The following is a 14616-nucleotide window of genomic DNA, read 5'->3' as shown; positions in this document are numbered from 1 at the left end:
AGCTCTCTAGGGAGAGGGGTCCCTGTACAAAGTTCTGGGAGCCCAGTAACCCACAAAGGTCTGGCCACAGAGGGCCTGCAGAAGGGCCAGGAAGGTCAGTGGACAGAGAAACAGAAGCCATTCACCTCACCTCCACGCCACACCTACCTGTGAGCCTGGGGCAGAGAGAGGGCAGGTAAGGGGCACAGGTGCTCTGTGACAGCCCCTGGGCCTGACCTTCTGCCTCGGCCAGGAAACCTCAGCCCCTCTGGTTCCTGGGGGCTGCTTCCAGGGCGATGGGAGCCCATGGGGATTTCCAAGCCTCAGGGAGTGCCAGGGCAGCCCAGGGTCACTTCCCCAGAAAAGCCAGGAAGGGACAGTAGGGGTGGCACCACTCCTCCAAATCCCCTCCCCAGCAGAGCCTGCAGCGGACTTCAGAGAAAACCACTAGACAGAAAGTTCCACCCATGCCAGAGACCAGGAAGAACCTGCCTGAGAGCCCAGGAGGACAGACAGCTCCACCAAGAAGCCAGGTGCAGAAGGATTGCAAGTTCGAGGTCAGCCTGGGCAACTTAGCAAGACGCTATGCAACCCCATGAGAACCTGCCTTAAGAGAAAAAAACCTGAAAAGGGCTGGGGACCTGCTCAGTGGTTGAGCGCCTCTGGGCTCGATCTTGGGGCTCGAGACAAATCAAGGGCTGGGCTGGGCCCAGTGGTGAGCGCCTGACTGCTGTGTGTGAGGCCCGGGTTTGACCTCAGCCCCACACAGAATCAAGACACTGTGCTCCTCGACGACACCACCCACCGAGAGGCCCCAGAGCAGAGCGTGAGAGTGCCTCAGGACACGTGTGCCAGGCCCTCCCACCACACCTGCCCCAGCACCTCTGCCCACCACCTCCTGCGCTGTGTCCCCCCTGCCTGGCTGGCTCCCCTGTGCTGCAGGGTCCTGCCTCAGGGCACCAATCTGCTCACACCCAGTGGGCTCCTGTCTGCCCCTCAGCTCCTGCCCACCTCCCTGGAAGGGGGGGGCGAGGAAGAGCAAGGCGGTGGGCTTGTGTTCCCACCCCACCCAGGGAGGGCCTGGGCCTGTCAGGGGCTCAGAGTGACACAGCTGGGACAGATCCCGGGGCCCAGTTTCCCCCAGTCCGGCCCTGGCTGTGCCCATCTCCCTGTCCACCCTGCCCATTGCCATGCACACAGATCATCAGGGTGACCAACTGCCCAGGTCTGCCTGGGATTCTCAGGATATGAATGCTCAAAGGGCCAGATCCCAGGACAGCAGAGGCCCAGTGTGAGAAGCTCTTCCCTGAGCAAAGACAGGTGGAACCGAGTGAGGCCTCCCCTGGGCTGGCAGGCCAGAGGTGGGTGGGATTCGTGATGGGATGCATGAAACAGGTGACCACCACTACGTGGGCCCAGGCCCGTCCTAAGAGCAAAGCCCACTCCACCCCAGGCGGGCCAGGATAGAACAAGGGGACGCTGGGCTGTCCACAGGATAGACCCCTGGTCTCTGGCCAGGCCCTGGTACACTGGTAAGAGTGAGGGCGGCCCACCCTCAGGGTGCTCTTAAGCCCACAGCCCCACACCCACAAGCGCGTGCCCAGCGCTGTGCTGTCCTGTAGCGGCCCTCCCCATCCACCTCTCAGGCACCTGTGCCACAGGAAACCTGGGCTCACCTGAGCTTGTGAACTGAGCTCCCGCCAGGGAGGCCGGCCGGCCCTTCCCGTTGGCCACAGGCAGCGGAAACATCTGCAGAGACAGAGCAGGAGAGCAGTGAGTGGGGTGGCCAGCAAACCCCACCCCAAGGCTGTCTCCTCGCAGGAACACAGGGCTCTGGCACACTGGGACCAGTTCTGCTCAGACATGTCCACCCTCCCAAGACCCAAAAACTTTGAGGCCGAGGCTAGGGTCAAGCCCTGAAACCTACTGCCAGGGCGGGAAAAGGCGCAGGAGCAGCCAGCTGCCCAGGCCCACCCAACGCCGGAAAGGGCAACCAGGACCTGCAGGTGACTCAGTGTTGGAGCACTGGCCCCCCACCCAGGAGGCCCGGGCCCACCTGGCATCACAGATGGGATACCTGCTGAAGCAGCGGATACACGGTATCAGCTTTAGTGATTCGAAGTTCTTTCCTATCTCAACTCAGCAAAGGAGACGGGTGCTCACCCCAACAGATGGAGGAACAGAAACCCACTTCAGGCCAGAGCCCCAAGGTCCGGCTGGGCACCAGCACCCTGGGCTGAGGTTCTCTAGCAGGACAGACACACGTGAGGGGACTATGCGGAGGGGGCAAAGAGGCGAAGCGTCCCCATGTGAGGTCTGTGCTCCCACGACACCCTCCCAGGGGACAGTGTGGGCCTGTCGGAGGAGAGACTTGAGGCTCAGAGTGGCAATGCCGGGTGGATCCAGTGTGCAGCGTGGATCCCCTAGACACCGAGGGGGACAGCCACCCGCTGCAGGTACTCAGGGTGCCCAGTCCCTAAAGACTAAACAGCTTAGCACTGCAACCAGAAAGACCCCACACCAACAATCCCTTTTGCCTCAGAAAAAATAAACCATGTGTGCTCTACCCCAAGGGGCAGGGTGTGGGAGACCCACTCTATGCTCAAAGGGAATGCTGGGGAGCACCACCCAGTCCCAACACCCCTGCCAGCCAGGAGGTGCCTGCACAGCACCATGCCAGGGCTCAGTGCCCACTGTCTCAGGAGAAACTGAGCCCGCACTGCCTTCGGCCTGGCTCATGGAGGAGGGGTGTCCAGGCTGAGGGGTTCTCAAAGGGGTCCACGGCTCAGTGGTGCTCATGCACCAATGGAAACCGGCCCAGCCTCCGCAGGGCTCTGTTCTCCCAAAAGAACCCTTCTCCCATTGGGGTACCCGGGGTCTGCTTCGGCAGGTCTAGCCTGAGGCCACTTGTTTTGTCCCCAGGATGCAGGGAACTACTGACAAGGCACCGGGGGACCCTGGGCCGTGTCTCATGGGTTCTGAAGGCCTCATGATTAACCCAGAGCTACCCCTCATCCTTTGGAGCCCCAGTGCTTCCTTCTGTGGGGCGGACTCAGGGCTGGGCCCGACTGCAGTCCTGTGTGCAGTAGGGAGGGGCCTCTGTCCATACCCACTGGGGACGCTTACTGGCACTGGGCAGTGGGGTACCCATCAGCACCAGTCCAGGGCTCCCAGGTCCTCAATGCCTCTCGCTCTTCCTTCTAACCATAAAGTTCAAGTCCAGGCTCAGGTCCAGCGGGACTCTTGAGGTCACCGCTGCTCTCCTCTTTGTGTTTAATATGCCACTGACTTTCCCACCCCACACGAGTCTGCCCAAGAAGGGATTCCCTTCAAGGTCTGTTTGTCTCAGCCTGAAAGTCCTTACTCAAAGAAACAAGTCCACCCCATGTCCCTGGTCAGTAAAGGGCACTGCCTGTGCTCCCTGACCCGACCAGACAGGCTTTCCTGTAACACCAAGAGGGTTAAAACCCACCTCTGGGCTGGGCCTGATGTTGCATGCCCATAATCCCAGCAGCTTGGGAGGCTGAGACAGGATGATCAGGAGTTCAAAGCCAGCCTCAGCAAAAGCAAGGTGAGATCCTGTCTCTAAATAAAATACAAAATGGGGCTGGCCATGTGACTCAGTGGTCAAGTGCCCCTGGGTTCAACTCCCATACCAAAAAAACACCTCCTCTCTGGGTGAAGGGGGTCCTGGGAGGAGCCAACCCCAACCCCTCGGGCTGTTTCCTCCTCTGTGAGCGGGTGCTGGTTTTGACCAGGGTGGGAGAAGACTTAGGGTCCTGGGGACAGCAGGGGAGATGAGAAGTGGTTCAGGACTGTGAGTGGGGAGAGGGAGCTAGCCCTGCAGGGCTGAACCCAGGCTGCCCCCACTAGGCTGTCTGTTCCAGCCCAGTAGTCTGTGACCTGTCAGTTTAGCACAAAAACAAGCAAACTGTACCTCCGGTTACTCAGCCGGAGAGGTAAAAATAAGACGGGGCTTAAAAATACTGGCATGGCCCTTCCGGAGCCGGCCGCCATGTCTGGGGGTTGTCTCTCCAGTGTGGCTGGGGCCATTTCAGTCTGGAGACCTGTTCCCGACCAACCTCAGTGGCCTGGCCTGTGCAGGGGAGGGATCAGTACAGCACCCTCCCCACACTGCTTCAGACCAAATGGGGCTCATGGGGGTGAGGGCTGGAGTCTAAGGAGTGCCCACAGACACAAGAGAATAAAACAGGATTCTCGGATTTTTTTGGAGGAAATGCTGATCCCCTGACACCCAAAATGAGGGTCCCGAGCCTTTCCATCAACACCCAAGGAGACTGCTGGCTCTAGCCTCTCTGGACCTGAGCCCTGTAACCTTGGGGCCAGCACCTCTGGGCCTCCACCTGCAGAGGGGAGAACGGGGCGCTCAGTAAAGAGTCAAGACTCAGGAAACCTGAGGACTGCCCGCCCTCCCCTGCAGCCTGGACCAGCTGCCCCCGGTGCTCTGTGCTCACATGGACCCTCTAAGGACTCAGCCCTGTTAACCATGGAGTGTGTAACACCTGTGTCCTTGGCACGTGGGGACAGGGACCCTGGTGCAAGTTGAAGTGCCACCACTTCCCTGAGGGTCTCCACCAGAATCTCCACTTTCCTTTTCTGCTCCACAAGGGACTGAACCACCTGACCACACTCGGGACCCTGCTCACTGCTCTCACAGACCAAGGTCACTGAATGCTCACCCAGCCAGGCTGGGGCCTCAGGGAGCAGCACTCCCGAGTTCCAGCCCCAGGGAGAAGCTTGGGACCCTGGCAGTCCCTCAATTTCTCCATCTACATATAGTGGTAGGCAATCTCCATTCTGTGGCTGAAGAGAACTCTGGTGTTGCGCACACTGCCATGGGGGTGCTGGCTTGCCCAGGGGTACCCTGACCCCAGCCCCACTGGGGCAAACTCCCAGAAAAGCGAGAGGCTCAGCACTCCTCGGGGAGTACTCTGGGCAGACAGTCCCAAGAGCAGCAGGCTTGGGCAGAGGTGGGCAGGAAAGGGGTCTAGCTCACCATGCTGAAGTCCAGGAGGTCACTGAGCTCCTTGTCGGTGCCCACAGGGGCCATCCTCTGCGATTGGCTCATTCTCCAGCAACAGGGGCAGGCACAAGAACCAGGGAAGGCCCTCCAGCCTAGAGACAGCCCTGCACAGTGGCCGCAGGGACAGACCAACAACGCACAAGGACAAACAGGGAAGGGAGAGAAGGGTTTTCAGTGACCATAGCCCAAGTGGACAGGTGGGAAGCAGAAAGTTGAGTCCCTTCCTGACCCTGAGTGAAGAGGGCAAGGAAGCTGAGATCCTGAGGTTTGGGTCCTCTGCAGACCCCTGCCTAGAGCCCATAGGGAGACTAGGGAGAAGATGAATATAAATCTGGTCAATCCCTGAGAGACCACCAGGAATCAGGTTGCAAGCTTTAAATGCAGGGGCCCAGGATCTCTCATTTCCAACAACTACTTTCAGGCGGCCCTGCCAGCCCCGCCCCTGGGGGGAGGGGCGACCCAGGACCCGCCCCAAGAGAAATTTGGTGGACCCCTCCCCAGCACCTGTCATAGCACGCTGAGGGCTGATCACCCCCAAACACAAAGCAAAACAAATCCACAAGTCACAAAGCCACGAAACCCACCTCGGCTTCTGGACTTAGTTGGGAGAAGGGAGACCAGGAGGCCTGACTCAGGGATCAGAAAGCTTCCCGCCACCCTTAACCTCGGATCCGCCCTCCCCACCCCCCCCAACTCAACCGAATACAGATAAAAAGAAAAAAAAAAAAACAATCCGAAGTTGTTTTATTGTCACGATGTATCCGGGAATTATTTTTAAGCAACTTTAAAAACATCCCTTACCTCCCACCCCTGGGGGGGAGGGTTCCCCAAGACCTGGGATTCCCCACCTGGTCCCCAGGGACTCCATCCTGGGATGGGGGATGGGGGAATCCACCTGCCAAGCCCCCTCCCACCCCCGGAAAGGGAGCAGCACAGGACCTCCCTCCCAAAGAACTTTTTCCAGGGTTCCCCAGGCGGGGGTGGCCAAGAAGAAACCGCAGAGGCTGGGGGAGGGGAAAGGGTTCCGAGATAGAGGGACACCCAACTCCAGAGGCAGAGGACCCCCCCTTTGTGTGCCAACGCCAACACCGGGTGTGAAACGGTGACCCACGGGCCCCCTCCCCCGCTTTTTTCTTTCTTTTTTTTCCTTTTTGGAGGGCGTGTGAAACTGACTTTGAGTTGTGCGAAACCGCACTTTTTTGTGGGGTAGCTGAAACCCATTTTCAGGCCAACTTGGGGAGGGCTGAAACGAGCCTTTAACATAGAGATAAGATTTCTGGGGTGTCACAACAACTTTGGGGGACTGGAAATGGACTGGACGTCTGAAAACAATTGGGAGGGGAGAAAAAAACCTGATACTTCTTTTAATGCGGAGAGGAGGAAGCCGGGGTACCCCCCCTTCCCGGGGCAGCCAGTGCGGCCCGGGAGTCCTTTGAAGCTCGCCGCGCCACCGCGGTGTTCTCGACCCCGACCGCCGCCTCGCCCCGCACTAACGCGGAGCAGATGTTCGCGCCCGGCCCCGGCCCTTCACCCTGAGCCTGCGTGCGCGCGGCGGCACCTTCCCCGCGCAGACAAAAGGACTCTCCTCCCTCCCTCGCTCCCCCTCCGAACTCCAGTCCCGGCCGGGGCCCCTCCCTGAGGAGGGGCGACCTGGGACCACCGCACTGGGGCACTGGGGCCCCGCCGCAAAGTTGGGCGACCCCTCTGGCGCCCCCCGCGCGCCGGCCCGAGCTGCGCAAAGTTTCCCAAGTGCGAGTGGCGGAGGGCGGCGCGGGCCCCTCCACGTCGGTCGCCCCCTCCGGCGCGCAAAGTTGGAGAACAATGCGGCCCGGGCGACCGGCCACCCCCAGCTGCCCGGAGGGGCGCGCACCCCACGGCGCCCGCGCCCAGCCCCCCACGCCCCCCGCGGAGCCCGCGGTCAACTTCGCACAAAGCGCCAGGGGTCCCGGGCGCGGCCCCGACGCCGCACGCCTCTCCCCGGGTCCCCGAGCGTTTACCTGCTCGGCGCGGCCCGGCACGCGGCGCGCGGGGGGCGGCGGCATGAACGGCCCCCCCCCGGACAAAGGGGCGTCACGGCCGGGCCCCCGAGGGTCGCGCGTGGGCGGCGGCGGCGGCGCGCGTGGGCGGCCCCTCCCCCGCCGCGTTGCCGCCCCGCGAGGCCGGCCGGGGCGCTGGGGCAGCGGTGTACGGTGCCCGCGGTGCCCGCCGACCGCGTCGGGTCCGGCTCCGCTCCGGCCCGCTACGCCCGCGGCGGCGGTCGCTGCCTCATCTTCCTGCGGCGGGAGACATGTTCCGCCCCCCGCCCCGCGCCGCCCGCGCCGGCCCCGCCCCGCGCCGGCCCCGCCTCCGTAGGACCCCGCCCCCCGCGCCCCGCCCGAAGGCACTCCGCGGATCCCTCCGCCACGTCCGCGCGGCCCCGAACCCGCGCCTCGGCCTCCCGAGCTCCCTCAGGAGAGCCCTGAAGTTCCGCAGAGCTGTCGTCTGAGAGTGAGTGATCCCGGGGCAGATAGGTCGGCCAAGGCACGGGAACAAGCTTGGAACTATCTTCCTACGCGGAGGTGCACGCGAGCTGAGAGTAATACCATGACGCAAGCGGAAGACCCGTGAGATTGAAAGATAAAGAAGAGCCTCAGTAACCAATCGGAAGCTGTAAAATCCTGCCTGGCGGGGCTTCCAGCCATTCGTGAAGTAGCCCCGCCTCAGTCCGTTCGCCCCACGATAGAGGCGGGACTCTCCGAGCGAGAGGCCGCGAGAAGCGGTGTCGGGGAGTGGGTATTGAGGTTTTATTCTCAGGTTGGTGTGGCCGCCCGCCTGGTCGCGTCAGCTTGGTTGTATCTGCGTTTCTAGGGGTGGCTCCGAGTGCTTGTGTATTGAGAACGGGCATACCAAGCCAGGAGGTAACATCGTGTCCATTTTACTGGCGGGGAAACCGAGGCTTGCTTCGTTTCAGGTTCAGAGAGCTCCAAGTGAAACCCGTGCTGTGCTACTTGGTGTGTCTCGGTTTCTTCATCTTTAAAATAGATTTTGGACTTGAGTTTGGACAGAATCAAGTCCGTATGTGCCTTTGTGATTCTCAGCTGTGTGTGCATTTTGGTCAAACTTTCCGCTCATGCCAACCGGCTCTTCAGCCTTTGAGGACCGTGGACCATGCAGAATCAGAACAATAAAGTAATAAACAAAACACAGTCTTCTGAGGCTCGCGGGGTCCCAGAGAGAAATCAACTCCCTTCACTTGGCACCCTGAACCCTCTTCCCACAAGGTCTGTAGCCCCCAGTTCACAGTTGAGTGCCACAGGGAGTGGAACTGAAGGGGAGGAAGAAAAGTGGGTGTCGGGGAGGCTGAGGCACAGGGGTGCCTAATAAAGCTACAGGCCAGCTGGACTCACCCTCCATCCGACCCCTTCCAGGCCAGAGCCACTCATCTCCTGCTCTGCAGAGATGGGTGTGGGTCTCAGGGAGCAGCCTACACCCTTGCACTGAGACCTTGGGCACGTTCCTGATACTTTCTGCTTTCCTACTCAGTTTCCCCGCCAGGAAAGTGGAAGGAAGGGTGCAAATACACACACACACACACACACACACGTGCTCTCAGCTCATGCCTCATGCTTGTAGCCCTGGAGCGCCTGTCTCTGGAGGGAGGGTGCCTTAGCCCTTACAGTGTGGGTCTCGTGGCCTCTGGCCAGTTTTGGCACTCTCTAGCCCCAGCTTGGGGCTTTCTTGAAAACTGGAACTGAGGCCTCTGGGGACCCCCAGCCTCTCAGTGGGGGTCAGCCCACCACCCCAGCCATGCTGGGGAATGGACCAGAGAGCGCTCTTCAGTTTCACCCAGGGGCAGGAAGAAACATCCAGTCCAAAACCATCCCATCCCTGAGTGCAGACAGACAGCACACCAGGGTGGGTGCTGGGCATGGGACACCAGTGACCCCAGTCCTGTCCTCCAGGGCGAGGAGAGCTGTCCGAGACCATGGGTCCCACAGGTGAGCTTTTCCAGGGTTGGCTATCGGGTCCCCAAGCCCAAGTGATCCATTGCACTAAACAGATGAGGAGACCTGGAGAGCTCCCTGTGGGGCCCCAGCAGCCTGGGGCTCACACCTGCTAGGAGGCTCTGCCAGAACCCACAGGCACCGTGTCTTTCCTGGGAGGCCATCTTGGGGCTGGGTCACCGGGCGGAACAGCCCATGGGGGCCCCCCTTGGTTGCCACCTCTGCCTAGCCCAAGGCCTGGGTGCATCCTGCAGGGCCTGGCACCCAGACAGGCCGCCAGTGCTGGTGCCAGGGCCCCTCGAGGGCAGCCCACAGCCCTGGTGCCCCACCCCCTGACTGCAGCCTTTGTTCTGTGGGCACCGTCACCAGAGCCTCTGCACCTGCCACTGGCCCTTTATTCCAGCCACACCTACTGTGCGCAGGGCCTGAGGCCTGCACCCAGCCATTTCTGGTGGAAAGATGAAGTCAGGGATGAATTCCCACCAGGGGAGCGCAGAGACCACAGCTGCAGGTGGTGGAAGCTTCTGGAAGGCAGACAGTAGGTGTGCAGGCACAGGCGCTTGCCCCGGGTAGAGTCAGATCTATGCCTGGGGTTTTCCCTCGAGCTCTCCACCTGCCTCCCCCCGTTCAGCGTCCCCTAGGAGGAGGGCCAGGGCTGGCAGCAGACTCACAGCCACTGGACTCAGGAGCTGAAGCCACCCGGGTGGGGGCCGCCCCAAGGTGGGGGCTTCTTGCTCCACTCAGAGTCCTGTCCGATCCCAAGACATCCAAGTCCAGCCCACTGCCCCGCAGCACTGGGCTTCAGTCGCCCGCCGGAGACATGTCTCCTCCCAGACTTACAGAGGCAGCCTCCCCAGCCTGTTGGTGGGGCCTGTTGGTGGGGCCTGGCCGGGGAGCCTCCAGGGACACAGGGTGGAGGGCCACGGAGGGAGGAGACGTGGTCACGTTGGGCATAGGATGGACAGGTGTAGCTCAGTGGTGTGAGGCCCCAGGCTTCCTTCCCAACATCCCCTTAAAAAAAAAAAACCTCAGAGGGAAGCTGAAGGATGGGGCCACTAGGTGTCCCCAGGCCTGGTCACAACTTCAGCAGTTGGTCCTAATCCTTGGCACTCCCCGCCACAGCACTGCAAGGAGGGGAGGGCACCCTGAGAATCTGACCCCTGGCTCCACGCAGACTTGTCCTGGGTGCCGGAGGCCGGGAGAGCGGGGCAGGGTGGCCGAAGGTGACAGGAGAGCCGGCCGTGAAGCCCCCGCTGTGGTCTGAGCACATCTCAGGGCACCCCAGCCCCACTGGGGTCCCCGAGGGCAGAGACTCTTGGGCTGTGGCCGCAGATAAGGAGCCAAGGGAGAGACGGTGGCCCCAGGGTGGGGCCAGGCAGGCCATGTTTAAGGAAGAGGCCTAGGGGGCTGGACAGCAGAGAGACCAAGAGAGGACCCAGGTCAGAGAGGGGGTCAGGACCTGGTTCACCGCAGGAAGGCCTCGGGGCCCCCAGGGGCTGAGCAGAGGAGGGTGGTGGCCTGCCTCATGCTGCCACCGGGGGAGGGAAAGGGAGAGAGAGTGGGGCTGTGGGCGCGGCCTGAGGCCCAGAGGAGCCTGGGGAGGCTGAGGAGCAGCGACCCCGGCTGGAGGATGAGGGGCTGCCCAGGGCCAGGCGGGAACTAACAGGGACAAGAGGTCCTTATACCAGGGGAGTGTCCAGGCCCCGTGGATGGTGCCTGGCACCGCCAGGAGGGGCAAGAACAAGTGAGTGGAGGGTCCCCATCCCGCAGAGCCCTGGCCCCCCAGCTGAGCTCCAGCTCTTGCCCACCTTGGACTTGGCCCAGAACGCCAGCCAAACCCCAACCCAGCTGAGCCCCTCAACATGGACAGAAGCCCCATCCAGGCTTAGTGTGGTCCTGGATGTAGCCCAGCCTGCTCTCCCCCGATGCCCCCACACCCTGCCACCAGCCATCACCACCTGCTAAGGTGCCCTACCGTCTCCTGGCCAGGTGCCCTGGGGCCCGTCGCACCACGTTCCGGACAGCCTGTGCAAACAGGGGGCACCTCCACATCGCCCCCCACTGGGCAGTGTCTGGCCCAGTTATCCCTGGGGGGGGGGGCAGGAACAGGGAGGCCAGCAGGCCAGCAGGTCACTCCCACGGGCCTAACCCAGGTGGCCCCTGCTGACCTCTGGGTGGGGTGGCCCCTGCCCACTCTGGGCCTGATGGGGGTGCCCCCTCTTCCCAGGGGAGCTCTGCCTGGGGAGCAGAGGCAGTCTTCCATTGCTGAGAGGCTGCCTCCAGAGGCCCCTGGCCTGAGGACGGGCCGGGCGCCGGCCCAGCTCCTGAGAGGGAAGAGGCCCTCCAGGCTGCGGACCAGGCCTCGCCGAATATCCTGAGGGCCTGCACCCTGCTGAGTGTGTGGCCTCACCCGGCAGGAGGAGGGTTGGGGATCCAGGTGGAGGTGGAGACCTGGGGTGGGGTGAGATGGCAGGAAGAAGCCCACTTCACAGGCATAGCCTCCCCCAGACAGAGCAGGACTTGGGTTCCGCAGACTGAGGGTGTGGGCAGGATCCAGGCAGGGACTCTGGCTGAGCCTGGGTCTGCAGGGGGCTGCCGGGGCCCAGGAGCTGGCCAAGGTGCTGTGACCCAGAGCTGGAAGGCAGGGTGGTGAGGAGGGATGGCCGGCCCCGGCTGGGCCCAAGCTGAGGCAGGCCGGGTGGTCCCGTCTCACCAGACGCCAGCCTTGGCCTCCTCTGACCGCCTCCGCTGCCGGCGCCTGGCTGTCCCTCCCTGGTCCCCAGGGCAGGCCAGGCTCCCTGCCCACTTCACCACCTCTCGACTTTGCCTTGTGGGGTTTTGGGTCACTGGCAGCAGATCGGGGGCCCCAGGAGAAGAGACTCCCTGCCTCGTTCTTGCACTGAGAGGTACTCCGACCCGCAGGGCCTGTGAGTGCAGGGCCTGGGGGGCGCAGGGGCTCACTCAAAGGGCGTGGAGTGCGAGGGCGGCCCTCCCAGGGTCTGCTCGGGCCTGGCCCCTCCATGTGTGGGCTGTACCAACCTGGGTGGGGGCTGCCGGAGTCAGGAGCCTGTTCCCAAGCCCCAGGGGGGAGAAGCCCAGCACAGGCACCAGGCCATATGGCCAAAGCCCACATCCCAGTGACCAGCCGGGCAGGCTCTGCGCCTGGGACCACCCGAGCCAGGACCGGGTGGGGGCGGAGGATGACAGACAGGGAGGGGCGCCTGTGAGCTGCTGCGCCACCATGGCGTCTTGATGCCCCCGATGCCCTCGACCCTCTCACAGCCCACTGAGCAGGAAACTGGGGTCCCCAGAGGCTGCATGGGTCACACGGGAGTCCTCCTGGCTGGGGCCACCCCGGGGGATGGGGAGAAAAAGAAATGAGTTACCAAAGCAGGTGTTGAGGGGGCTTAGGGAGGAGGTGGGCTTGCTTCCTCCTTTTGGGGTGCTGGCCCGCTGAGGATCCCAGGCCTCTGAGCTCAGGCCTGACCCCTACCTGTCCTTATGTGGTTGGGAGTGTTCAAAGGAAGGGTGGTGTGGAGCAACAACTGCCCTAGTGTCTCAGAGAGGCCCCACCAGGCCTGTCCGCCCAGCGTCAGGTGGGCAGGAGGTCTGTCTCATCAGGTGGGTGGAGAATACCTGGATTCAGCTGAGCTCCCCAGACTCCTGGGATCAAAAGAATCTCCACAAAGGTGTGGGGAGCACAACCACTTCCTGATCCTTTTGGGGGGCTGGAAAAGGCACAAAGCTCAGAACAATGAAAGAAAAACCTTTTACTCTACATGAACATTAAACACTACAGATCATAACCAGCTTGCGGATGAAGCTAGGTGAGATGTGATAGCTGGGGAGAAACATGTGCAACATTGTAACAGATGGAGAATTTGTGTCCTTTGTATACAAAGAGTTCCTGCAAATCAATAAGAAAAAAATATCCCAGAGCACTGGGCAAAGGAATGAACAATCAATTCATACAGAAGTAATAGAAGCTGGGTGTGGTGGCACATACCTGTCACTGCAGCTACCTGGGAGGCTGAGGCAAGAGGATCACAAGTTCCAGTTCAGCCTGGGCAACTTAGTGAGACCCTGTCTCAAAATAAAAAGTAAAGAAGGACTCAGTTGGTAGAGTGCTTGCCTCACATGTGCAAGGCCCTGGGTTCAAACCCCAGCACCCCAAAAAAGAAGAAGGGTGGGGAATAGCTCAGTGGCAGAGCACCTCTGGGCTGAATCTCCAGTGTTGCAAAAAAATAATAGAAATGGCCACGGGATAAACAGAGACAAAAAATGTGAAGTCACTCCTGGTGAAAGGAATACAGAGGGTGAGCAACGGGAAGGCACTTCTTGTCTTCAGTTGTCAAGATCATCAAAGCCTGCAGAGGTGGTGTGGCAGATCCCGGGGAGTGCTAATCGCGATAAAAAGAGGACATCTTGCCCGTGCAGTGGCCACGTCTGTCAGAAAGTTCCAGGGCAGCCTGGCCCCTTGGCAAGACCCTGTCTCAGCATAAAACGAAAAGGGCTGGGTGCAGCTCAGGGTGGAGAGCTCCTTAGCTGGACAAGGCCGAGCTCGATCCTGCCAGAAAACCCAGGGACAGGGCAGAAAGGGCGCAAGGTCCTGAGAGAGGACCCTGCAGAGACACCTCCCAGCAGGAGCAGAGGAGAGGCCGGCGCTGCAGCACACCTGGGAGTGACGCGGTGGGACCCGGGACGCCATTCAGGGGAAAGATTTTGTAAAGGAAAAAAGCAGATATCGAAACAGTGCAGGAGGAAGTGCCCAGGGCGCGGTGCCACGGACGACTTTCAGTTCTTCCTTCATATTTTTATTTAAGAAGCGGGATTAGCTGAGACCTCCGGTGCTAAGGATGGAACCCGGGGCCTCACATGGGAGAGGCCAGCGCTCCACCTGAGCCCGCCCAGCCCTAGCCGGCCCTTGGATGTTTTGAGACAGGGTTTCCAGGTGGCTGAGGCCGGCCTGGAGCCGGCTGGCGTGGCCACTGTGTGCGGCTGCCACTCCTTTCCTCTCCTCTCTTTCTTGTTAGCCTTGTTCGTGTTTTCTTGATCACCACATAGTGAGCGAGCAGATTTGCAGGGTAAAGTGTGGCAATTGGACACCAGCACATGGTGCAGGACGGTCAGACCAGGGCACAGCATTTCCATTTCTAAACTACGTTTTTAACTTTCTTATGTGCACAGGAAGAAGCCAGCACAGCACAAGTGCCTTGGCCCAGGAGTGGGGTGGCCCTGGAGGAGGGTGGCCCTGGAGGAGGGTGGCCCAGGGAGGAGGGTGGCCCAGGGAGGAGGGTGACCCGGGGAGGAGGGTGGCCCAGGGAGGAGGGTGACCCCGGGAGGAGGGTGGCCCTGGAGGAGGGTGGCCCGGGAGGAGGTTGGCCCAGGAGGAGGGTGACCCGGGGAGGAGGGTGGCCCAGGAGGAGGGTGGACTGGGAGGAGGGTGACCCAGAGAGGAGGGTGGCCCGGGAGGAGGGTGGACTGGGAGGAGGGTGACCCAGGGAAGAGGGTGATCCAGGGAGGAGGTGACCCAGGGAGGAGGGTGATCCAGGGAGGAGGTGACCCAGGGAGGAGGGTGGCCCAGGAGGAGGGTGATCCAGGGAGGAGGTG

General features: G+C 61.6%; 1 protein-coding gene across 9 annotated transcripts in view; it reads right to left on the bottom strand.

Annotated features, from left to right (window-relative positions):
• Tcf3 (transcription factor 3) overlaps positions 1 to 7105 on the bottom strand; it is a 34046-nt gene extending 26941 nt beyond the window's left edge. For all 9 annotated transcript variants that reach the window (XM_077796636.1, XM_026413976.2, XM_026413977.2 and 6 more), the window contains exons 1-3: positions 7021 to 7105; positions 4997 to 5127; positions 1656 to 1728 (exon numbers count right to left, since the gene is read on the bottom strand). In XM_077796636.1, coding sequence (XP_077652762.1) covers positions 1656 to 1728; positions 4997 to 5068 — 145 coding nt within the window. In that variant the 5' untranslated portion in view covers positions 5069 to 5127; positions 7021 to 7105. The remainder of the gene's footprint in view (positions 1 to 1655; positions 1729 to 4996; positions 5128 to 7020) is intronic.
• Between the last annotated feature and the right edge of the window lie 7511 nt (positions 7106 to 14616).

The sequence above is a fragment of the Urocitellus parryii genome, chromosome 3 (genome assembly GCF_045843805.1).
Source record: "Urocitellus parryii isolate mUroPar1 chromosome 3, mUroPar1.hap1, whole genome shotgun sequence".
Classification (NCBI taxonomy): domain Eukaryota; kingdom Metazoa; phylum Chordata; class Mammalia; order Rodentia; family Sciuridae; genus Urocitellus; species Urocitellus parryii.
The sequence above is the reverse complement of the archived record's forward strand: the minus strand, read 5'-3'. Positions and strand labels throughout refer to the sequence as shown.